Source organism: Theobroma umbraticum, unplaced genomic scaffold (genome assembly GCF_002168275.2).
Source record: "Theobroma umbraticum cultivar Fairchild unplaced genomic scaffold, ASM216827v3 scaffold_67.0, whole genome shotgun sequence".
NCBI lineage: Eukaryota > Viridiplantae > Streptophyta > Magnoliopsida > Malvales > Malvaceae > Theobroma > Theobroma umbraticum.
In genome coordinates, this window is record NW_018397262.1 from 1,012,503 (window position 1) to 1,036,265 (window position 23,763).

General features: G+C 33.2%; 2 protein-coding genes and 1 pseudogene across 3 annotated transcripts; 1 reads left to right on the forward strand and 2 right to left on the reverse strand.

The window, feature by feature from the left end:
• Positions 1 to 3,915: 3,915 nt before the first annotated feature.
• On the reverse strand, positions 3,916 to 5,471 carry HOS10 (high response to osmotic stress 10). The gene is made up of 3 exons (XM_021432194.2): positions 5,037 to 5,471; positions 4,805 to 4,934; positions 3,916 to 4,702 (listed from the first exon to the last, which is right to left on the reverse strand). Exons 1-3 carry the CDS (start codon positions 5,167 to 5,169, stop codon positions 4,039 to 4,041), a joined length of 927 nt encoding a protein of 308 aa, XP_021287869.2. The 5' UTR covers positions 5,170 to 5,471; the 3' UTR covers positions 3,916 to 4,038.
• A 1,036-nt stretch (positions 5,472 to 6,507) lies between these two features.
• LOC110419223 (large ribosomal subunit protein eL13z pseudogene) lies at positions 6,508 to 7,137 on the reverse strand (annotated as a pseudogene).
• A 4,392-nt stretch (positions 7,138 to 11,529) lies between these two features.
• On the forward strand, positions 11,530 to 23,143 carry LOC110419396 (O-fucosyltransferase family protein). 2 transcript variants are annotated; one of them, XR_002445467.2, is made up of 11 exons: positions 11,530 to 12,340; positions 14,013 to 14,085; positions 14,546 to 14,622; positions 15,465 to 15,553; positions 17,152 to 17,349; positions 18,291 to 18,495; positions 18,603 to 18,770; positions 20,617 to 20,784; positions 20,921 to 21,111; positions 22,483 to 22,864; positions 22,986 to 23,143. XR_002445467.2 is itself a non-coding variant. In XM_021432420.2 (10 exons), the coding sequence occupies exons 1-10, from the start codon at positions 11,939 to 11,941 to the stop codon at positions 22,661 to 22,663; spliced, it is 1,752 nt and encodes a 583-aa protein (XP_021288095.1). In that variant the 5' UTR covers positions 11,530 to 11,938; the 3' UTR covers positions 22,664 to 22,966. The 2 variants fall into 2 exon arrangements, 1 of the variants encoding a protein (XP_021288095.1); XM_021432420.2 differs by lacking the exon at positions 22,986 to 23,143 and having other exon boundaries at positions 22,483 to 22,966.
• The last annotated feature ends 620 nt before the right edge of the window (positions 23,144 to 23,763 follow it).

The window sequence follows — 23,763 nt, forward strand, 5'->3', positions numbered from 1 at the left end:
TGATATAAAAGATAAAAAAAGTCATATCATCACGTTATCAAGTCAAATTAGAATGTCAAGTTATTATCAATTATGATATATCAACATATCTATTATCATCAATTATAACATATTAACATGTCATGTCGGGGTCACTTGATATAAAATGATAAATCATATTTTAATTAAGTCAATAATTTATTAGAAAGATTTAATTGACTAAAAAAAATAAAAATTTATTTAACTTAAAATAAAAATATTAAAATTTATTTAAATAATTTAAAAATCTTTTTAGGACATGTATTTTGTTGCAGTGTTTCATAAGTTAAAGCAAAGGGAGAAGGGGAGGCAATGTCAAGGGTGAAGATGGGAAGGGATTATTATTATTATTATTATTATTATTATTATTATTATTATTGTTATTATAATAGCCAAAATGACTTTTCTTAAGAGGAGGTCATGTTTGGGTGGCTAAAACTCCCCTCCAATTCCATTCCCACTAATGCTGGAATCCCATACCTCACTGTATCTGCACATGACTCCATCTTCTCCTGTACCTTGCTGCATTGCACTTTCCCCATCACCACCAACCTTTAACTAACCAACTGTTCTCTCTCTCTTTCTCTTTTTCTATTATTATTATTATAATGGAAGATTCGGTTACCCACCTCCCAAACATGTCACATGTTCTTTCTCATCTCACCCTCTCCTTTCTCTTTCCTCCAATCAACTAAAGATGCTTAAATTCCATTTTCCCTATTTTCTTTATTTAATAATAATTGCTGCTGTATAAACCAAGGCCAAACTTAGCTTGATTGCCTTGTCATTGACTTGCTACCAAAATATAATATATATATATATATATATATATAAATTTCATTGACTATAAATGAAGTTTGGCTTGGCAATGTATTGGCCTCACATGTGTATTAGATGGTAACCATATGACAAGAGTTTTAAATTAATTGCGCATATATTCTTATGACCATAGCCTTTCTTATTATTTATACATAAATATAATTATAATGAATTTAAATAAATTTTTATTTTCTTATTACGTTTAAATAAATTTTTATTTTTTTATTATTTATAAACAGTTGATTAATTTTCATTTACTAAATTATCACTTGATGGTAACGTGAAAATTAGATGAAAAAGATCAAATAGTTATATCATTATACTAAATCAGCATGTTACATTATCACATATAATGACATGTCAACATATTATATGATATAAAATGATAAGTGATTTTTTTTATTAATAACAATTAATTAATCATTAGTTATAAAAATTTATTTAATTTAAAATAAAAATATAAAAATTTAATTGAATATAATAAAAAATAAAGATTTATTTAATTTTTTTAAATAATTTAAGTTTTTTTTTTAGATATGATGCTTCATAGTGCTCGTCGGTTTGACTAAGTTCCTAAAGGGTATAATTTTCACATTTTTCATATAATTAGGAATAAGGAATCTTGTATATGAACTAGGCTGAGTCCTTTTCGGTATGGGGCAGCATCGGCATATGTTAGTTTAAGTGAGTTGGTGGTTTTAGGTGGGAGAGGGATCCGCCATTGCTAGACTGGACCCTCTCTTGAGATACCATACACGTGGTTTATGTATCAACTCTTTTATATTAGGAACCGTTCTGTATGAGTTGGTAGGTCGACCCATATCCCATGCTGATATTTATTTCTTTGTTCACCTTTCTAGTCATCAAAAAGGCTTCTAGAACTTTATACCCTAACCAAACCATGGGTCTCCAACCAACCCTTATTTTTTGTACTTTCAATATAAGTTTGTGTCAGCTTCATTCTTCATTCTTCTTTCTTCTCCCATTGTACATAGTCCATGTTTTCTTTATTAAACTTGATAATTCGTGTTTTCATATTATAACTATCTCGTCGTGTAAATAGAGAATATTAATAATTATATGAGTAATATATACAACAAAATCATAATACATGTGTTGTTGCTTACGATATCTGAAAAAAGGGTATTGTTTTCAGGGGTAAACTAATGGTGAAAGTCAGAATGTTGATGGTTTTGATGAGAGCTGATTCATGCTGAATATGTTCTTCAGCATGCGTTGGACACCATCCCAATAACGTACACAGGGTGGATGATGCCAATACCTACCGAGCTACAACTCGGATTGAATGCAAAATGCTTCTAGAATAAAGCTCATTTATGGTGTAATGCACCAATCCTGTCCAATCGAACCCACCGAAAAGTCGGTTGCATCTGGTCATTAGGTTGACGACCTTTTCTCATCTCTGGGCAGGGAAGGTCCAGATGATTGGGTTCATGTTTCAGGAAGGCATATGCGCCTAATATTAATATCATCCCCACTAATTTCCCACTTTCCAGCGCCTTGTTAATTAGGAACAATTCCTTTTAGGTGGAGAACTGCCGCTTCTATCTCATGACCATTGATAAGACTTTTTATTGAAGACACACGTGAAATGGTACAAGATAAGATAAAGAGACTTTTAAATTGTTTTTGTATCTCAATTGTCAAAGTGAAACTAACCCATGAATCTTGTTATTTATTTTATATTATTTTTATTATTATTTGTGTGAAATACTTGTTTCACCTATGGTAGTTTTTTTCATTATTCTTCATATAACATAATGTTTAGTGTAAGTAAAATAATTCTCAAAAAACATAACAACATAGTAATTAATATCAAGTATTTAAGGTTTACCGTCTCATATTTAAAAAAAAAAAAAAGAAAGAAAAAATTACCAAAAATCTTGAACGCTGAAACAGTTGTTTTAAAGAAACTGTTGTTCCCAAGGGCATGTTTGCAGAATGGAATGTCCAGCCAAACCTTTAAACAATGGCTTGTTTCCTTCACCTGTCACTGTCTCTGCGGTGAGGTTACTTGATACACCTGTATTAACTTCCTATGCCATTAATTAGCATCAAAGGGTTCAAACCCAAACCAGTTAAGCAATACCAACTATTATTATATTTATAATAATTAATTAAAATCATCAGATGATCATTATCATTAAACAATTTGTACCCTCACATGGGTATCTCTTAAACCTCACATTTCATACCAAAACTTGCACGTTGACAGGGATTATTTCTGATTATAGAATTAACACCCTTCATGTCTAACTCTTTTCTTCTTATGACTTCATTCGATATTTTATATACAAGTCTTCGATTACTGTTACATCAAGAGGGGGGGAGAAGATAAGTAATAAGCTTCAAAATCCGGTAAGCCACGTATGTTCAAATAAATAAACAATTATATAATTGGTGCATGCTTGATCTCATTACAATCGGATTATTTTGTTTCTGTTTGTTGTACGCAAATTAAGTAAAGAAGAAGAATTTTATATCTTTCCTTAATTATGTTGTCTTGTGCCATTATCTTTTTTCAGAGTAATTTTTGTAAATCTTATCTTTAATGCAAATTTGATTGCAATCCACAATAAATATGAATAAAGTTCATATCGAGAATACTTAGGTTAAGACCGTGCAATTTTATCAATTGAATCAAATTTTTGTTATGATTTCAATAATTTATTCGATTATTTAACTTAAATATGATAACTTTATAAACTATCATTACATACCAAGAACTTTTTGGCACATATTAAATGACATGATAATTAACCACAAATAGTTGCTGAATCAGAAAAGTATAATTGTAAAAATTTGGAAACACCCAAATTTTCCTTTTTCTTCTTTTTTGCCCTTTTTGGAAGATTTGGAAAGGCTTTAAAAGTTACCTAAGGTCTAGTTCGTTGTCTGTTCATGGATCCAACAAATAAAAATTAGGAGCAAGGGTCCATTATGATCAACAGACATGCTGGTGAGATTATGTTCACTAAACCAATCAAAAGAATCCAAAAGCATTGAATAGTTTTACAGAGAGAGCGGTGATCAATGGTGTTTTTCCTCTTCTAGATGTGATGGATAGCAAACATCTTGTTCGTTGTACTTAGCAGTGATTACAGAAGACAGGTAAAAGATAGTAATTAAGCATTTATATCAAACTTCTAAAAGAAGAACAAAAAAATAATAGTGTTGACCCTACGAATCCAAAGGTCTACAATATCTATAGAACCCATTTGTATTTTGGCAGCTCCTACAAATTTCATTTCTTTGAAACCCTAATTGCCAACACAAACAGACAGCCTTTGCCACCATAGCTTGTCCAAGGAACTGGTAATTGTGATTATCTAGCTGTGGTTTGGACTCGGCAGAGTTGGCACTGGAAACCCGAGTAGAGTCCTTTGCAGCAGAACTAATCCCAATTGAAAGCTCCAAATTTAACTCTTGCCCATTACTTGGATACTTGTCCTTGTGTTGTTGTTGTTGTTGGCGGTGGTGTAGATGCTGTTGTTGTTCTTCATCTGTAGTCATGCCACTGCTGGTACAGTTGCCTTCTTCAAGGGACTCTGCCTTGGCCTTAACTTGAAATTCACTGTATTTAAAATCCAGAGATGGGGTTGTAATGAAGTTGGTTTTTCCAACTCTGGGTGCTTTTCTGAAATCCAATTCAGCGGGGGATGTTGCTGTGGCTGTGGCTGTGGCTTTGGCGGTGTTGTTTGTTGTATTGGCAGTTTCATTCAAAGGACGATGAGTTTGCGGATCAATTCCTCTACTTATAAGCTTTCTTTTGATATGTGTGTTCCAGTAGTTCTTGATCTCGTTATCTGTTCTTCCTGGTAATCTTCCAGCGATTAAAGACCATCTGCCAATAGATTCAAGAACAGGGAAACCTGTCAGACATGATGAAATTGAAAAAGACGCAAAAGTATCTTTCCTTGTAAAAAAATAAAAAAGGAACACTTACTTGTTTCCGAGTAAACTGTGAAGTTTGATGATAAGTTCATCTTCCTCTTCAGTGAAATTCCCTCTCTTAAGATCAGGCCTCAGGTAGTTTATCCATCTTAATCTGCAACTCTTACCACATCTAAGCAGCCCTGTATAGAAAATTCAGGAAAACCAAATTACCACCAAGAAAGAAAGAAGAAGAAGACGATGATGAAAGAATTATAAAGCGAAAGTTTGGTAAGGGAAGATACCGGCAGCTTTGGGGAGGGAACGCCAGCAACCTTCACCATGGACACGGATGTAATCAATGAGGCGCTGGTCTTCCTCTTTGGTCCAGGCGCCTTTGTTAGTATGTGCTTTTTCGCAGCAGGGTGATCGTCCCATGAAATCAATTCCTTGTTGAATCAATCAGAGGGCAGTTTGATGGATGCCAGATGTACTAGATTCTAGAGAAGAACTTGGCAAAAGGATTGGGATATATGGGATTCAGAAACTAGTACTGGGAAAACGGATAAGTTGGGTTGTGATTTATATGTGGATGTGTGTTTTTGTTGTGTTCCTGTTTGAAAACTGATGGGAAGATGTAATAATTATTTGAGAGAGGGAGGGAGGAAGAGAGAGAGAGAGAGAGAGGGAGTTCTTTGTTGAAAGAAGTGGGAAGAGAGGATTTATACATGGAGAGAAAGCAGGGAGGAGCCAATAGACTCGATGTATATGAGGAGGGGAGTGGGGGTGGGATTTGACCAAGTTGGTAAGAAAGACAAGTGGTTAGAGATAGGGCTGGATTTGGTAGGTAGCTCTACTTTTACGTCAGATTCATATTTTTTAGGCTGTCTTTCTTTTCGTTTTGTGGGCTCTCTTTATGTGGACCAACTCACCATCTTTCAAAATCCAAATGCTTCTTCCAATTCCAAGGTGTTTCTACACACAACCAATCACTCTCTCCCCCCACCCATCATCATCATCATGGCATGGAAAAAGTTGGCCATTTCCCCACATGGAATTTTCTGTGGGCTCACCCCATTCCTTTAGGCTAACCTTTTTACCTGCTAATCTTCTTGTTGGCTTAACTCTTACCTAAACATTGGATCCCCCAGATGGGCTGCACGCTCCTGCATTCCATTTGATTGAAGAGGAGAATGAACCTTTGAGGGATATGATGTCAAATGGGCAAAATTACCATTGAATTCAATTCAAACATCACCAGTCAGCACAACAGTGTATCCTTGGAACCCATTTTCGTTTCACATTAAACTCCAGACCCTGTGGTTTTTTTCTTTTTTAAACAGGAAGAGATAGTTTATTGAATTTCATTCAATTCCAAATTTGACTAGACCTGATATGAAATTGGGGTCTTCCCTTAGTATTGTGCCCTAGATTTGGATTCTTCCCACTTTTCATACTTCATCTGGTTGCTGTAGCAGCCCTACCTACTCAAGTAGTTATCAAAAGATCTAGGTTATTACACTTCTAGAAGCAGCTGCCAAGAACTCAAATTTGTCAAAAAATCTCTTACCTTAATCACAAGGATTGTGCCCATTTGAAATATTACCCATCAAGGAGATCTTGCCTGGATTCTGACAAAGATGGAAGTTACAAAATCTTCAGATTCTAAATTCAAGTCTCATTTCATGATAACATATTCAAATCAACATAATTGTAACTATTGTCAATATTTAAGACAGCAGAACTAATTAGATATTATTGTAACCATCGTCAGAACTAACATGGGCATTTGTTCATTCGTTCAACACGGAGCTTGTTATAGACTTGAACGACTTCATCTCCTCTGTGACCTTCACAAGCACAACAGAAGGCTTCTTGGACTTGGGTTGCAGTTGCAAGCTCCTCAGCAGTAGAATCACCAGCCTTAAAACTTGCCAACACGTCTTGGGAAGACAACTAGTTTGGCCCTGCATGTCTTAAGCCTCTGAACATTGGCTTGAAGACCCTCAAGTGATCGGTTCTTACGGCGGTGATCAACAGCAACTCCGATGGTAGGTGCAAGTTTCTTTGAAATACCGGTAACCTTAAGCTCTTCAAGAGTGAAACCCTTGCCAGCTCCCAAACTTCATGTTGTACTTCAAAGCCTGGCCATGAACAAACGGGCGAAGAGGTCCAGAAGTTGGCCTCGGAAAGATCGTCATTCAGTGCCTCTAATTTGACGAGAATTTCCCTTCACTTTGCTATCTCATCAATTTCATTGTTAAATAATCATACTGATCTTATGTTTAATAATTTTGTACAATCAAGATGAAAATTGCTATGATGAACTCCATCCTACCGTTTTCATTTGGAAAACTAGTGACAAAACACAACCATGTATTATGTCAATAAATGACAATTAGTATTATTTAGTATAATTTACATCTTCATTATATTATTATTGCATTAATGTTTTCAATTCGTATTAAATAAATAATAAAATATATTCTATATATAATATATATATATACACACACACACACACCCCAAGGGTACCCTCATGTACAACCAAAACAAAGCCACAGAATGGGAAAGGATTGGGCCTATTTCCCAACATTGGAAGGCTACAGTGTACCTTATTGCCATTCAATCCTCTCTTGGGCCGATCTTTTGCTTCTACTTATTGCTTTGACCAAAGCCATTGCGGAAACAAAAGAGACTATTTCCCAACCACAAAGCCATTGTTAGCCACCGTATTTATATTGGTCAAAATATCTCATAGGTTTCATTACTATAAGTTTCATATCAATTCAATCCTTACATTAGTCAAATGTTGTTCTTTTGACAAAAAAAGTCAACGGATTTGTGGGTTTTTTGTTATTTTGTAATTGATGCTGAGAATAGACAGGGTTAGTAGTATGAATATAGGGGTATGTATATGTAATTTTGAGGTCAAGAGATTTAATTCATGAAAAACTTGTGCATGGGAATCTATGGGTTTAATATTTTTTTGACTTGCAACAAAAAACATGTGATTGTATATATGCCAACTTCCAATGGGTAACGATCAAAGTATAGGGTTTGAAAAAGTTTTTGAATTATTTGAAAATTTTGAATAAAATTTTATTTTTTATTATATTTAATAATTTTTATAATCAATAATTAACTAATTATCATTAATCAAAATAACACTTGTCATTTTATATCTTTAAACGTTAACATGAACGATGAATATGATACGTAGTTATGTCATTATACAATATCAACATTTCCATCATTATTGATTATGATATATTAATATGTCATGATAACGTCACATCGTATAAATAATAAGTGATATTTTAACTAATAATAATTAATTATAAAATTTATTTAACTTATAAGTATTAAATTTATTTGAATTTTAAAAATAATTTAAAATTTATTTTATGAAATGTTTATACTTGTTTTACATCTAAGCATAAGTTAACCTTTTTTTGACGTGCAACAGAGAACATGTGCCAACTTCCAATGGGTAACAAACACAAACCAATTTTAAATTTTTTATTTCTTTGACTTTTTGATTCAAATCCAGATGAACGGCCAAGGCATTTAACTTTGCATTCTAATGGTGTGAAAAGATCTTTTACTCTTTTGACTTTTAAATGCTTAATTCATTTTGTTTATAAACAGCTTTTGCTGCGTATTCGAATGTGAACACACCTTCCAGTTCTAACTGTTCCAGCATTTTGTCTTTATTTTCATTTGACACATAAGACTAATCTTCAATCAACTATTAATGTTATCATTAAGTAGATGATGTGATAATATTTTTTAAATAATTTTATTTTTTATAAATTTTAAAAATTAACATACTATATAAGTTATAATTTTTATTTTTAAATTTTTTTTATCTCTTATTTAAAAAAAAAATTCCGTCTACCTTTTTCTCTCGCCAACCGACACCCTGATGTTAGAAGGGAGCCTAAGGAAGCATCGACCAGCTGGAAAGGAGTGCACTCCCCTCCCCGACGAGCATAAAGATTACGCTCCCTCTAAGGAGAACTAGCCGGATCTGACATTCCATTCCATATTTTGCCGCAGGGTGGCTGGTTGGTGTAAAAAAGCATCATCGGCCAACTTGAGAAAAAAGAAAATAGTGAAAAAGAAGGAAAAAAAAGGATATTTTAAATATTTCATGTTTACTTACGTCCTTTATACATTTGGGATAGACTATTTGTTTTTAATACTAATGGACTCAAATGAAATTGTGACTAAAACTTAAAGATCAAGATATTTTACCCTTTGCTTTCCTTATTTGATTTTTTAGTTTTAGTAATTTTAATAGCTTTCCTTTTTTTTTCTTCAAAAATGAGATTGTTGTCATTGTGTTTTAAAATAAAAAATTATCTCTTCATATGAAAAGTTATATTTTTTTATATAAAAAGATTGTGATTATTGAAAAGATATATCAATTGAAATGTTATGTCACATATTGTAATTATTAGATGCTTGATGGTTTTTCATATTAAACATTAAGTCCCTTAGTAAAGTGATATTTGAAAAAATACCTTTAAATTCAAAAGTTATTGTCGCAACATGAGAGTATGAGATTAGGTGTGATTGATCACCTGTTGACTTGGTGTTGAGTCTTTAATTATTATTTTAATATCATCTTAGGCAATCGGTCAGTCATTGATCATAAGATGATTTTACCTATGCCAAGTGCATGAAATTGCACCTGATGGAGCTCATTGCATTGTACGATTTTTGGTTTCTACTAGCTGGCTTTTTTTCATTTTTCTTTTATTTATTTTTTCCATCCTTCTTGTCTCTAGAATATTCCGGAGTTCCTTTGGTGTTTAGTCTTTGTTTATTGTTTTAATTTGGTTTAGTTGGTTTGATCTGTTTTCAGTCAAATCAACCTCAATGGGCTTGTTTCTGCTAACAGGCTTAGGGATATTGCTAGCCCAACAAAGCCTAAAGCTGCTAATGATCAAGAAAGTCTAAGTTTTCACTTTTGGGCTTGATATTGACCCATGACACAAATAATCGCAAATAAATGCAAAAATACGAATAAAAACAAAACCAAGTCAAATTAAATTGAAGACAAAACTAAGCGAAGAAAACAAATCAAACTAAGGTAATAATAATCAAAATTAAAAATAAATAATATTAAGTAAAAATAAAAGATAAATAAAAATTAAAATAAAGTAGATAGTGTCTATAGTTATAACACCACTATTTATAAGTTATGATGTGAAAAGTTATTGTTTTATATTATTATTTTATGTCTTGTAGTATAAATGGTTGTCCTTTTATAAGATAATTATTGGAACAATATCTTTAACCAAAGGTTATATCTTATAACATGCAAATGTGTATTTAAGATATAAATGTATCTTAATGAAAGGATTGTGTTCTTAAATAAGGAATACTTGTAAATCTATATAAAGGATTTTTTAGCAACCATTTTGATACACAACAAAAAGAAAGACAAGAGCAAGAAAACAAAAGCAAAAGAAGTGGTATGTTCTAAATGAATGAGACAAGAGGATCATGTTGTTTAATTTGATGGTATTGATGAGAAGAAGGTTCAACTATATTGATAAAGTTATGGCTTTGAGTGAAGAAATCTTAATGAAGAGATTGTTAAACATTTTGAAACCATTTATAGCCCAGAAAACTATTGTTGTTAAATTAAAAGAGTTTAATTACCCTTCACAATTTAGAGAGATTTTTTACCCAAATCAAAATTCGGGAGACAATTTTAAAAAGTGATAACAACAAAGTTTCATGACCGGATGATTTTAATTTCATCTTCTTCGATAATCAATGGGTTAATATCATAAGGTGGAGTAATGAATTCTTGCTCTTTCCATGAATGCATTAATGTACCTTTAATTCCTCACCCTCCAATCATTTTATTTTTAATTTTTGTATTTTCATATTTTGTAATAAATTTGTGTTTTTTTTTTTAATTTTAGAATTACTACAATGTGGACCATCAAGTCCCAAGGTCCAAATTGCCTATTAAGCCCAATTAGAAGTTTGGGTTTGAACCTAATTAAGGAATTATGCCTCTAGCCCAAATAGCAAATTAAGCTTTAGGTTAAAGTTAAATATAAGCCCAAAAGGTTCTGAAATAAAAGTCAAATTAATCTTGAAAAATTGAAGTAAATTTAAAAGAATAGAAGCTAAAGTTTTTTTCTGCCACTTTTCTTTAAGTTTTTTTTTTAAATTTAGTTTTAAAAGAAAAGTTATTTTTTAAAGAGTTTTTCAAAAATTTTATTTGATTTTACTTTTATTTTTAAAAAATAAATAAATTGAAAAAAATCAAATCAAGCAAGTACTTAATCTAAATTGTTCTTGAAATTTATATTAAACCATATGATAAAATATGTTATTTATAAGTGAAATTTTAAGTAACTTTTATAAAACTTAAACTTATTTGTTATTAAAAACGTCACGTAACATGAATATTAAAAAAAATCTTTATGAAAAATTATTTGATATAATTAGAGTTGTTATGTATTTTTAAATTAAATAAATCCAAATTAATTATGGTTAAATAACAATTATATGAAAAAATAAAAATATTTCTAACGTGTAAAGTTAATTATCTATAAATAAAATAAAATTAGCATTTCAATTATTATTATATATAATTAAAATTTTGTAAGATAAATTTATAGATTATTCAATAATTATTAAATAAAATTTTTTTTATAAATTTTAATATTTGTAAACATTTTTAAAGAAAGTAGTTGGATACAATTTAAGTTTATATATATATATATATATTTGTGGAATTATCGAAATGAGGATAAAGAAGAAGGAATTTAGATAAATGTCACCAGTTTCTGTGAATACTCTTTTATATCAAAGATAGGCCATTGTCCCCACGAGGAGCGAGGACCCCAGTTTGATTAAACCCCGGTTGTGGCAGTGGCATGGCCATGGCGTCGGCGGATGTTGATGGTTGAGATTATCAAGTGGCAAAGGAAAAGGAGTGAAAGCTGGCTGGTTTTATAGTGCGCAGTGCGCATCCTCCATTAAAGTCGTTCCCCCTTGGGCAAACCAAAGCAGCGGCTGGCCTTTGTCCGTGATCCCTGAGGCACCGACCTTTTTTTTTTTAGAAAATGAGGCATTTTCTTGCTGAAGAATTAAGCACTTACTTTTGCCGCCAGATCTTAGCTCGTGCCTAGGGTTTTCTCCATTACATCCTACTCTTTTTTTCTTTTTTAAAATGCACGGCCTAAGCCGCCTCGGGACCGGTAGTAACCGTTCGGTCTCCCCTTCCCCGCCTTCCTCGCCGCGGTTCCGCCATGGCCGTTACAAGAACTTTAGTGGAGCTGGAGGAGGTGCGGGTGGTGGACGTGGCGGGAAGCAGAGCGCGGCGGATAGGATAGTGTTTGTGTTGATATCGACAGTGTTTCGAAGAAAAGGCGTGCTTCTGTTTGCGCCCTTGTTGTACATTTCGGGAATGCTGTTGTTCATGGGCACGTTAGGTTTCGATGTTGTGAGTTTGAAAAATGCGGTTGTTGTTGTCCACAAGCGATCGCCACCAGGGTCGGTTTATCGGAGTCCTCAGGTTTTTCAGAATCTTTGGCCGTTTATGGAGGCTGAGCGCAATGCCAGTTACAATGCGGTATATATTTATACATGTTGCATCTACTTGTCTCTTTCTTGTACTTTATTAGTTTATTTTGAGACTTCTAAGCTGTTTTTTTGAAATTTTTATTTTTAGGAACACCGGTGTTTGTACAAATATTCCATATTCCTTGGAATATCAAGCTTATACATATTTAATATAATTTAATTAAGCGACAGAATGAAAATTGTGGGTCTTTTGGAGAAGACCTTGTAACATCTATGATTTCTAAGATTAAATATGGAAGTGATGAAATGGAATAGGGTGTGATTCTTATTGCATGCTGAAAATATTGGGGATTGAATCGAATCTGTGGGAAACAACATATGCGAACTTTAATGCTGGTTATATTCTGAAATAAGTAAAGATTATACATTGATTTTGTAAAATGAGTTAAGAATCTATGTTGCTTTCTTGATTTGCTGCATTTAGGCTGTCTATGCATTGTACCACTTGGTGTGGGGATATGAGAGTAATAATGTCAAGTAAGACAATCAAAGTCTCATGGTATTGGTTGTGCTTGGTCTAACGGAGAGTATCTAAACCATCTCTTTCTCTGGCAGATAGGGTAGTTGTCAAATTTTGGTCTGCACTATGCTATTCATCTTGCAAAAGTGTGTATTCAATGTGTTATAGCCTTTGAAGCCTGGAGATGGGTTATGATCCATGTTGTAGCTGCCTCAGTGTTGTAGGTTAGGGGAGTTTTCCTAGTTAGGGTTTATGGTGAACCAGCAGTTCAACTAGATAATAAGGTTTTTGGCTATGGTTGGAGTTAGGGCTTAGGAATTAAATATTATTTGATTTTATCTTAAAACTGGAATTTTGAGCAGAATGATTGCTGTAATTTCTGGATTGCAGGGAAACCAGAATAAGAACTTTATGGATGTTGTTCTTGTTCTCTAAACAATAAGGCTAGAACATTGTAGCAAAAATGAATGGGGGTAGGGAGGGAAGGAAACTTCAATCACGTAAATAGTGAATTCTTCAAAACTCTCATCAAAGAAATCTATTCTACAAATCCACTTTACCATGTCTAGCAATAGCTATTGATATAAATAGGTAAATACCCACTTGTCCTAAGTGGACAGGATTTCTAAAACCATTACAATTAGGAAAAGTACTCAACTAATTTAGCCAACATCTGACCCAATGATCATGCCTTAGTCATGATTTTGTAAAAAAGAACATCACTGAATACCCATTGATACCAAAACTCAATTAATTTGATAAATTTGCTTTTCTAATATGTCTACTTAGCTTCCAAGCACATCTGCCCTTGGACCAAAGAACTTCTGTGCTGATAGAGAACCCAGTCCCAGCCTTTTCCTTTGAAAGGGATGAACTTTATCTAAGCAACCTATTCATGTTCTATCACCCAGCCTGATTTGTCATGCAAGGGCACATTGGGAGCATGGACAGATCAGTGAGTTCAAGCTAATAAATTGTGTAGTCTTTGAATAAAACCAATTCCACTGTATCCTGACAGTCTCAGTTGTTTATATGACAGCCTTTGGGAAAAAAAATAACAAATCCCCTTCTAATATACTGTCGCCAGAGTGCACTAGATTTTTTCCATTAAGCATAATTTACTCATGTGCATCTGAAGGTTTCTATATGTTCATAGCCATGATAGAGTTTGGCTAACGAAAGACAAATGACAATCATGCAGTTGATGACAGCGTGGAATCTGAAAATTCATCAAGGATGGAAGCCATGTGCCAGCTCTATTATCTCTAGAACAGGTTTGAGTTATATCATTTCAACTACTAGAGTTTTCAATCAAGGACCTAACTTGATTATGTTGATTTGTTTTCCCCAATTTTTGTAAACTACAACCCTCATCTTGTAGGTTTGTGCAAATCATCCAAGTTGATCTTGTAAATATGGTAATTTAAAATCTCTGCTTGAGGGCTGATATTCCAAGCTTATGTAGAATTTTACGCGTGTATTTTAAATGCTTTGCTTTTGTTCCATCTCTCGTTCTCTCAATTTCCAGGAGACACAAACACTTACAGGTCTGGAAAAATGAAAATAATACTATAACTTTTCGGTGGCTGCATCATCATGTAGCATTAACAATTAATGGGAAAATTGAAGGGCATTAATTGTCATCAGATTGATAGTATCAGCAATTCTATTTAGCCATTTTCCTCTGCCTTTTGTAAATATTAGAAGCTAAATGCTGCTTTCTGTGATTTCAAGGTTTTTCAGAGTTGCCAAAGTCTAACGGTTTCCTTATAATTGAAGCAAATGGTGGCTTAAATCAACAACGCTTATCGGTATGTTTCAGTTCTTAATGAAATTGGTTGCCTGTATTAAACCTCAAACAATCAAAAGATGGTGCAGAACGCTTGTTTGCTCATGTTAATGTTGTTGTTAGTTCCTGTTGTTTCTTCTTCATGCTCCCTTGTTATCATTATTCATAAAAATAGTCTGCACTTTGTTATATGGTTTTGTTCTTACTAAAACCTTTTCTTCTACTGCTTACAAATATTGGTATTTTGAGTAAAAGAATAATAATAGTTGTGGAATGTTGTTAATGATTATGTTTGGCTTTGAAAGGTACAAAACCATTTTGAGACTTTGAAGAAAAAAAAATGTATGGACCATTATTATGATATGCAAGGATTCTATTTTTTGGTTTATGATATTGGCTTTACCATATTGATGGCTGAAAGATGCAAAATGATTGGCTTATTGTAATCTGAATACATTTAAGTGTTTGGCATTAGGGCTTGATCGAGTTAATCATCTTTGGGTGAGACCATATCTAACAAATTCTTTTTATGCATGTTTTCATCTTTTGCATTGTTTTTCTGAAAGATTGATACTCTGAACCATTTTTAATTTGTTGGGGCTAATTGATAAATCTTGGGGGAAATGGCCAGTTAGGCATGTTGGCCTGGTAACAGTTGTTTCTTCTGGTGTTTTGGTCAATGTTCAATTTAATCTGAACCAGAGTGTGATACTAGGGTAAGTAAGAGTTTCTGCAAACTTGTATGTCTTAATCTTTCATATGAAGAATGGAATTAGTGAAAGTTGAGTTGGCTTGCAATTATTTATTGTGGAAGATAAAATAATGTCACTGTTATTTGATTGCTTCTTCATACTTTTAATACAGATATGTGATGCAGTGGCAGTGGCGTGGCTGCTAAATGCAACTCTTCTCATTCCCATCTTTCACTTAAACAGTGTTTGGCGAGATTCCAGGTAATCATCATTAAAATTGTCATTGTATGGTGCATATTCTAACAAAATTCAGGTTTGAAATGAATTTTGATAACCGTTCTCTGTTTTCCTTATAGGCAATGGATTTTGACAAAATTATATTATTGTAGTCACTACTGTGTCTAAAGGTTTCTATTAGTGTCTTTATGTTTGGGTTTTCACAAACTTCAAGTTATTTATATGTGTTTACTAGGTAATTTCCTAGTAAGCAATCTAGTCTATTGCCTTGGAGGTATCACCTTTTGCCTCTTTGGCTACTTGGGTAGCATTGGTACAATTGATTGCTCAATCGGCAGAACCTGGATTATCCTAGCTGTTGCTAACATTAGGCATCTTCTTTAATGCGTGGGTACTCTTTTTTATTTTTTTAAAGTGGCTTCTATCTCTTTGGATATAGTCATTTATGATTCATGATTCTTGAGGCAATAATACTTAAAAAATGAGAGGAGAAAAGAATGAATTGGGAGTTATTTTGTCATCTTCTTCTCTTCTTTATTTTGCCGTTCTCCCTTTGCAGAAGATTGCTTTATGGCTCTTGGTTATTGGGGGTTCCATGAGGCCTATGTTGTTAATGCATAAGCAATTTCACTGGGTTTCTGCTGGTGTTCAGCAGGAGGCAGTAGTTAAGCAGACAGTTAAGAATGTGGTTCTTGTTGGTCCTATTGATGCCTGTTATATTAAGATAAATAACATTTTAGTAAAAGTGTTATTCTCTCTTTCTATCTTGTCCTCTGCCCATCATCTCACCCTCGCTCTTCTTCATTCAGTAGTTTTATGAAGCATATCATTCAAATCAAAATGACAGACAAGGATCTGGTAGTAGATTTTGTAGACATTAGTGATGGACTAATTTTTAAAAGGTGAAGCCGTAGGCTGTAGTCAGTAGAGTTCTAACATTAGTGGTAGACTAATCCTTGTAAAAGTTGGGCATTTACTGGCAAGACCTGCAACTTGTCTTAGAAATCACAAGAGACTTGAGCTAATTTTATTGGAGTTCAGAATTTGAGTTTATTATTTTGTATAATATTTTTTATTGATCAACTGCCTATGAAAAAGTGAAAAATAAATGACTTTGACATAACAAAGGGCATAGTTCTTAATCTGCCATTTTTAGACTTGAAGGAGAAATGAGGTCACCTTGCATGCATCTTGAGAACACCGTTTAAAACAGCAATGATGTATTCATTTGTTATTTGTTTATTGGTCAACTGCCTATAAAGAAGTAAAAAGTAATTCAGTATGGCATAACAAAAGGCATCATTCTTAATCTGCCTCTTTTCTTAGACTTGAAGAAGAAACGTATGCATCTTGAGAGCACCATTTGAAACAGAAATGATGTACTCATGCGAAAAGGAGTCTAGATGTTCAGTTAAATATATGCTTTTATCTGAAAGAGTCCATTTTATACTAATATTTTAAATATTTCCTGTAACTTTTGGTTTGTTTTTATGATTGTTATTAGAATTTTGAACTTATTAAAACCGCTGTTTAATCACAATAAAGAATGTTTCATTTTTCACCTTGTGCTTTAAGAAGTTTCAAATTTATTTGTTTCCTTATCATTTTTCAATTCATTTCAGCAAGTTTGGAGATATATTTGATGAAGAATTCTTCGTACATGCTCTTAAAAATCATGTGAATGTGGTCAGAGAGCTCCCAGAAGATGTACTTCAAAGGTTTGACAGTAACATCAGCAATATTGTTAATTTGAGAGTAAAAGGTTGGTCAAGTCCAGCCCATTATCTTCAGAAGGTTCTTCCAAAACTAGAGGCAATGGGGTATGTATTCTACTTTTATTTATCATGAGTTCCCAATTTCCCTTTCTCTGTGGAAAGAGCAAAATTGTGATAAAATTGAATCAATATTAATGTTTGTCCCATTCCATTTTGATTTTTGTATGAGTGGCAGATGGAAATTAGGTAGTGTATTCACCTCTAGAAGAACACAATTTATGACAGAAGGATGATGGATAAGAACAATGTGTTGTGCTACAAAAAGCTGAATGCTTTGATCAGCTTAACTGAATTTTACTTGGGAACTGGTTGGAATCACTTATGAGAGTCCTTTTCCTTCATTCCTTTTGGTTTGGGAAAGATAATAAGTTGAACGTCCAAATTACAACTGAGAAGTGCCCAAACAAATTGCCTCGAAATTTCAGCCTGTAGACTCTTATTGTAACCGAAAACACTTGGAAAGACAAAATTTTTCTTGCCATTATCTATTCAGCACATGAAACGAATTTCATCTCTAGATTGTCCACGGTGGTTTCTTCAATGTCAAATCTTAAATTGAAAAGCCTTTTTTCCAAATCAAATTAGTAATTGATAGCGGTGTAGATCTTCCATTTAGTTTATTTTATTAAAGATGCCTTGTGGTGGCTGGAAGATAGTGTTCTTTATGAATTGCTGGAAGATACTGTTCTTTATGAATTTAATTCATGCTGTATATATCTGATTTATCTGCAAAATTTGAGGTATATTATTCTTTTGGGTTGTTTAAAGTCTTACATGTATTTGTGGTAGAGCATCTTATATTTTCTGATATTCTGAGTTATATTCAGTGAGAGCTGCTAATTTTAAGATATATAACCTTATCATAATTTTACATCTATCCTTCCACAAGCTCCAGTTTTGACGATAGGGGATTAGGCTTTGTTGACATGGATTTGCAGCACTTCATATACAATAATCTTATTGCTATATGTGTCCACTTTTTCCAGGGCTGTTCGCATTGCACCCTTTTCTAACCGGTTGGCATATTCAGTTTCTTCAAACATACAAGGGCTTAGGTGCTTATCCAATTTTGAAGCACTGAGGTTTTCTGATCCTATAAGGATGCTTGCTGATAAAATGGTTGAGAGGATGGTCAAGAATAGCTCCCATAGTGGAGGAAAATATGTTTCAGTGCATCTTCGGTTTGAAATGGTGCTCTTCTTATTTTTTGTACATGGATGAATAATCACTGATTCTTGAATTTAATGCTTAGCCGAATTGTATTCTATTTCTGAAAGATACATGTTTTCTTTGGGAAGGACATGGTTGCATTTTCATGCTGTGAATATGATGGTGGGGAAGAAGAGAGACATGAGATGGATATTGCTCGAGAAAGAAGTTGGAGAGGAAAATTTAGGCGAAGGGGCAGAGTTATAAGGCCAGGTGTAAATCGTATGGATGGAAAATGCCCTTTAACTCCTTTGGAGGTATCCAAGTACAACTTATTTTGCTTTTCTTTATGGGTCACTTTAAGGCATGCTATGCAATGTTCTCAATTAAGTTGTTCAATTAGTGCTCTTTATTTTACGAAAGACAATAGATGAGATCTGATTAGCAAATGTTCCCATTGCAACATTTATAAAATATCACTACAATCTTATTTGGTAAATCTCCCTGTTCAATATTTGAAATTTGTAAAGATGTTGGCTGCTGGTGTTTAGGTTACAAAGAATACAGTCACGTGATAGGTTAGATATCTACTTTTTCAGATGAACTCCATAATCTAAAAAGTCTACTATTTGTATGGGCAGAATGTGTTGTAATAGAATTAAGTTTGCTGTGTTGTCTAAAATCAATATTTACTTCTGGTACATATGGGGGCTCAGTGGACCTTGGGCTATATGATGGTAAGTAGCCTCTCCCATCTATAAATCCCACCAGCATTCCCAAACTTTGAACTTGAGATTTTCTAGTTGTAAGTCCTAAGTTCTAGCGATCACAGTGTCCCCTTTGAGACAGGCCAAAAAAAAAAGAAAAGAAAAAGAAAGAAAAACAAACAAACAAACAGACAGAAAACCAATCTTTAACTTGTTAAGGCATTTGCTATGGGTGCTTTAGGGTTATGTGCGATTGCAACCATATGATGTTTTAGATATCAATCTCTTTGGATGATAACTGTCATGCCACCCCCTCAAAGCTAAGAATAAAATTCTAGAGTCTAGGAGTTCTACCGTCAATATTTACAACTATTATGCTCTCGAAGGAATGAGTGGCCTCTGGATGGCAAGAATGGGAGTCTGATTGATGTTTCTTATACCAGGTTACTTCAAAAAAATTAAAAATTACTTTAGTGCTCTTGAAACACAAGGTTGTATTATGGTGTTGTGAATTTGGAAACATTTTTTATTTATAAAGTTACCTTTTATTGTTGCTAGGGTGTCTGTGGAGAAATTGTGACAAAAAGTGAGTATTTCAAACTCTTCAATTAACCAGATAGAAAGATGGGAGTTATTATGAATCTGAAAAAGATGTGGATGAGGCCATCTGAAAAAGATGTTAATGGTTTTGACAAAGTGGATCAATCCAATTTGGTTCATTCATAGCCCTAGGTTTAAAGCATTGGACACAGTTTTGTAGCAAAACTAGAGTTTGAAACTTGGACAACTAGTTGAGCTTAAGGCTTTGTTGAAAGACTAACTATTACTTTGAATGAGCAAAGGCGATGCAGAATCGTAATAATAATTAAAAAAAATCTTATGTAGATGAAGAAGAGTACTAGCATAGTTGATTGTTGCCCAAAGTTTAGCCTACTGTTCAAAGTACAAGCAAGATATGAGTTATCTAAATCAAGCTAACATTGTAAGTTCTTTATTTATTTGAAATCTTCTATCAGGAAAGTAAATGTGAAATATAAACATGGAAGTAACTTATCCTTTTTCATTTCTTTTCCATTTTATATTTTATTACTGTATTTCTTATGACCACATTTTATTCATCTTCCATTTCAGATTTCTTTGTATGTTATGAATTTTTAATTCAAGATTCAAAAAATGTGAATTGCCCTTATTTATCGCATTGTTCTCATCCATTTAAATGGGCTGATGTGTTATAATAAGATAGTTCCTGAAACCCCTATAAGTTTTTAGATAATATACTACGATCCTCGGGATAGTTGTCATCAGCCAAAATTTGCTTTTGATGTGGGCCTGCCACCTGTATGAACACTTTGTTTTCTCTTCCTTAATATCTTAATTTTGATGCATAATTTTATACCATTTTTAATGCTGTCATTTTATTTATTGTTTAATCAAATATCTTCTTGCGGTTCTGTAGGTCGGAATGATGCTTAGGGGCATGGGTTTCGATAATAATACATCAGTATTTGTCGCAGCAGGAAATATTTACAAAGCAGAAAAATACATGGCTCCACTTAAACAGATGTTTCCGCGTTTAGAAACAAAAGATACGCTGGCTACTCCAGAGGAACTTGCTCCATTCAAGGTATCAAGCTTTTAACTTGTTGTGGTGCTTTGTTTACTGTTCCTGTTAGAGCAGAATCTATTTTTTTTTTACTTCAAAAGAGGAAGAAGAAAGCTAGAAACAGTTCAATTTTGTAACATTGTAGTTTGTAATGTAGGGCCACTCGTCGAGGTTAGCTGCACTTGACTACACGGTTTGCCTTCACAGCGAAGTATTTGTCACAACACAAGGTGGAAACTTTCCCCACTTCTTAATGGGTCACCGACGCTATCTATATGCAGGACATGCGAAAACAATTAAGCCTGACAAGAGGAAATTAGCACTGCTTTTTGATAACCCTCATATTAGGTAAATTGCGGTTAAAATTTACTTCATTCTTGTCAGTATATTTTTTTGGACAGATTTGTTACTTGTTATAAGCCAGTGTTTTAGGTCTCATCTTTGTATAAGCAATTACTTTGGGTGGCATTGCCCATTTGCATTTAAAATTCCATGCGTCTGCAAATATGTTGCTAAGGTTTTGTGATCATTCTCTGATGGATCCTAAGCCTATTAGTTCTGCGTCTTGCATGTAAATGTAATCATGTTGAGCTCAGAGGAGTTCTGGCATCCTTCTCTTCAGTACCACCATCCTTCTTAGCTTGGCAGTCACTACTTGATTCAAATCTCTGTCTATGATCATCACTCCCCTGCCAAAATCATCTGATAGTGGCATTAGCAAATGTGATAGATTGAGAAACAGCTCATTTGAAATGTGAGTGCATCTTGGACTGCTGCCTTAATTGGCACATCCTACCCTGTCTTGAATAACATCTTCCCTTTAGCTTCTCAACTTACATCCCCATCTTGTTCTTTATCGAACTGAAAATAGCTTGCCTTGAGCAGCCAGTGAATATTGGAAAGGCCAAGATATGTACAATTGTTCGTCATGGTGGATAAATTTTGCTGAATCTGTATCTGTCCATTCTGTGATGTTTTTACTGCTAAAATATAGTTGGGTAGAGTTGGCTGCCTGAAACCCCTCATAGTTTAAAACTGAAATAGCTGCCTACATCACTACTTGAAGCTTTAATGGGAATACTAACAATTATGGGACTCCATGTTTATATTTTTGTCCAAACTTAGTAGAGCTTTGAATTTAATAAGCTAACTGTCCTCCTTGTTTTAAGTTCTAGATTTTTGTCACATCCCTCTTCCATATTATGCTGGGTTCCTGTAGCTGAATAGCTGTAATTTGCTCTGCTTCTTGAGTGATCAGCTTCAATGTCACAAGTTATTAATAGTTATTATTTTTGATTCAGCCCAAGTTCTTCATAGTTGGTTTTGCATTTTTGAGCATGGCCTCTTGTCTCTTCTCTTTTCTTTTTACCTGTTAGCTGTTTGTTATAAGCATCATATTGAAAATCTATTTCTGTTTATTTTTCCTTTCGGTTGGATGAATGTGAATTTTATAATCTGTTAGATCTTTTGATTCAGAATCTTTTCAAAATGCAAATTTAAATGTCCTGTTAATCAGGTTTGTGGCTAATGAGTACCCTAAAGGCACTTTTGAAGGCCACATGTTAAGCAATCATCTTCTGTCGATGCTTTGGAATTCTTTTAACTGTCAACCGCTGCATGTAATACATGAATATTGCTATGAATAGTATCTTAATTAAGCGTAATGTTAACGACCCATATTAATTAATTGTGTTTTTTCTTTTTGTTTGTGTTTCATAGATGGGAAACCTTCAAACGGCAGATGAGAGATATGCTTCGGCACAGTGATGGGAAGGGAGGTGAAGTGAAGAAAGCAAGTGGTTCAGTGTACACATTTCCCATGCCAGATTGCATGTGTAAACAAACAGAAGAAGAAAAAGAAAGGAATGAAAACAGTAACACAACAAAACTTAGTTATTGAACAGCCAGTAGCCCTAGGTTAAGATTTTTCCACACAACCTGTAATTCATAATTGTATCAAGCAATTGAGTTCAAAGAGTAATTCTTTTGATTTGTTTAGGTTAATAGTTTCAGGTGTTCATTCTTTTGAGATTCAGCTCTTCACCATAATTTATCACACTGTAAAATTTGTTGTATATGATAGTATAACAGGTTATTGGAGGTAAATCCCTATACTGATGCACTTGGTTCTTCCTTAACAGTCAGAGTCAATGAAATAAGCATGAACTTTTTATGCCATTATTGCCAATCTAAATAAACATTTCATTCCTCTTATCTTGCAGTTTCAAGTAATGTGAGTTAGATCATATCAAGCAAGAAAAAGATGTAAAAGAATCAAGACCAATGGCAGGCTTTGAATCCATCCATCCATCCATCCAACCATTTTTTGGTACAAGAAACAAGGCAAACAGAACATGGGAGGATCATGAAAATACTTGGATCTTTTTAAGATTTAATTGTAAATTTATTAATATTTGAAATATTTATTAATAATATTTGTTAGATATATAAGTTTAGTTGTTAATTAATTATTATTGTTTTCATTAATTCGATGATGTGATAAGGTTGAAAAAATAATTTTATTTTTTATTAATTTTTTAATTTTAAAAATTATTATTATATAATTTTTTTTTTATAAAAAAAATTTCAAATCAAAAGGAAGGAAGCATAGATCTAGTGCTCCCAAGGGAGGGGAGCAAATGCCGTAGGGTGGTCGGCAGGCGAATGGGAGTACAGTGACCAGTCACACTGTTTGAGAAAAAAAAGAAAGAAAAAATAGGTATTTTAATTTTTTTATATTTTCTGTTAATGGTGTTTGCACTTTTAAATTTTATTATTTATTTTAAAAATTAATGAACTTGTATGAAATTTTGGTTAAACTTTAAAAGAGTTCAAGTATTTTATCGTAAATTTATGGATAATTCATTATCGACAAAAAAATATAAATAAAAGCCCCTAGAATGTATTAACCACAAATATCTTTTTTGTTTGAAAAGCATTAACTAAAAATATCTAAACTACGATATTAATAGAGTTGTTGTCGGTAAATTCATCACTATT

Coding starts and splice junctions, on each gene's coding strand:
- LOC110419396 (XM_021432420.2), top strand. CDS start 11,939: ATGCACGGCCTAAGCCGCCTCGGGACCGGTAGTAACCGTTCGGTCTCC. Junction 12,341..14,012: donor GCAATGCCAGTTACAATGCG/GTATATATTTAT, acceptor ACAATCATGCAG/TTGATGACAGCGTGGAATCT. Junction 21,112..22,482: donor TTTGATAACCCTCATATTAG/GTAAATTGCGGT, acceptor TGTGTTTCATAG/ATGGGAAACCTTCAAACGGC.
- HOS10 (XM_021432194.2), bottom strand. CDS start 5,169: ATGGGACGATCACCCTGCTGCGAAAAAGCACATACTAACAAAGGCGCC. Junction 4,935..5,036: donor TTCCCTCCCCAAAGCTGCCG/GTATCTTCCCTT, acceptor TTTTCTATACAG/GGCTGCTTAGATGTGGTAAG. Junction 4,703..4,804: donor CACAGTTTACTCGGAAACAA/GTAAGTGTTCCT, acceptor ATCTATTGGCAG/ATGGTCTTTAATCGCTGGAA.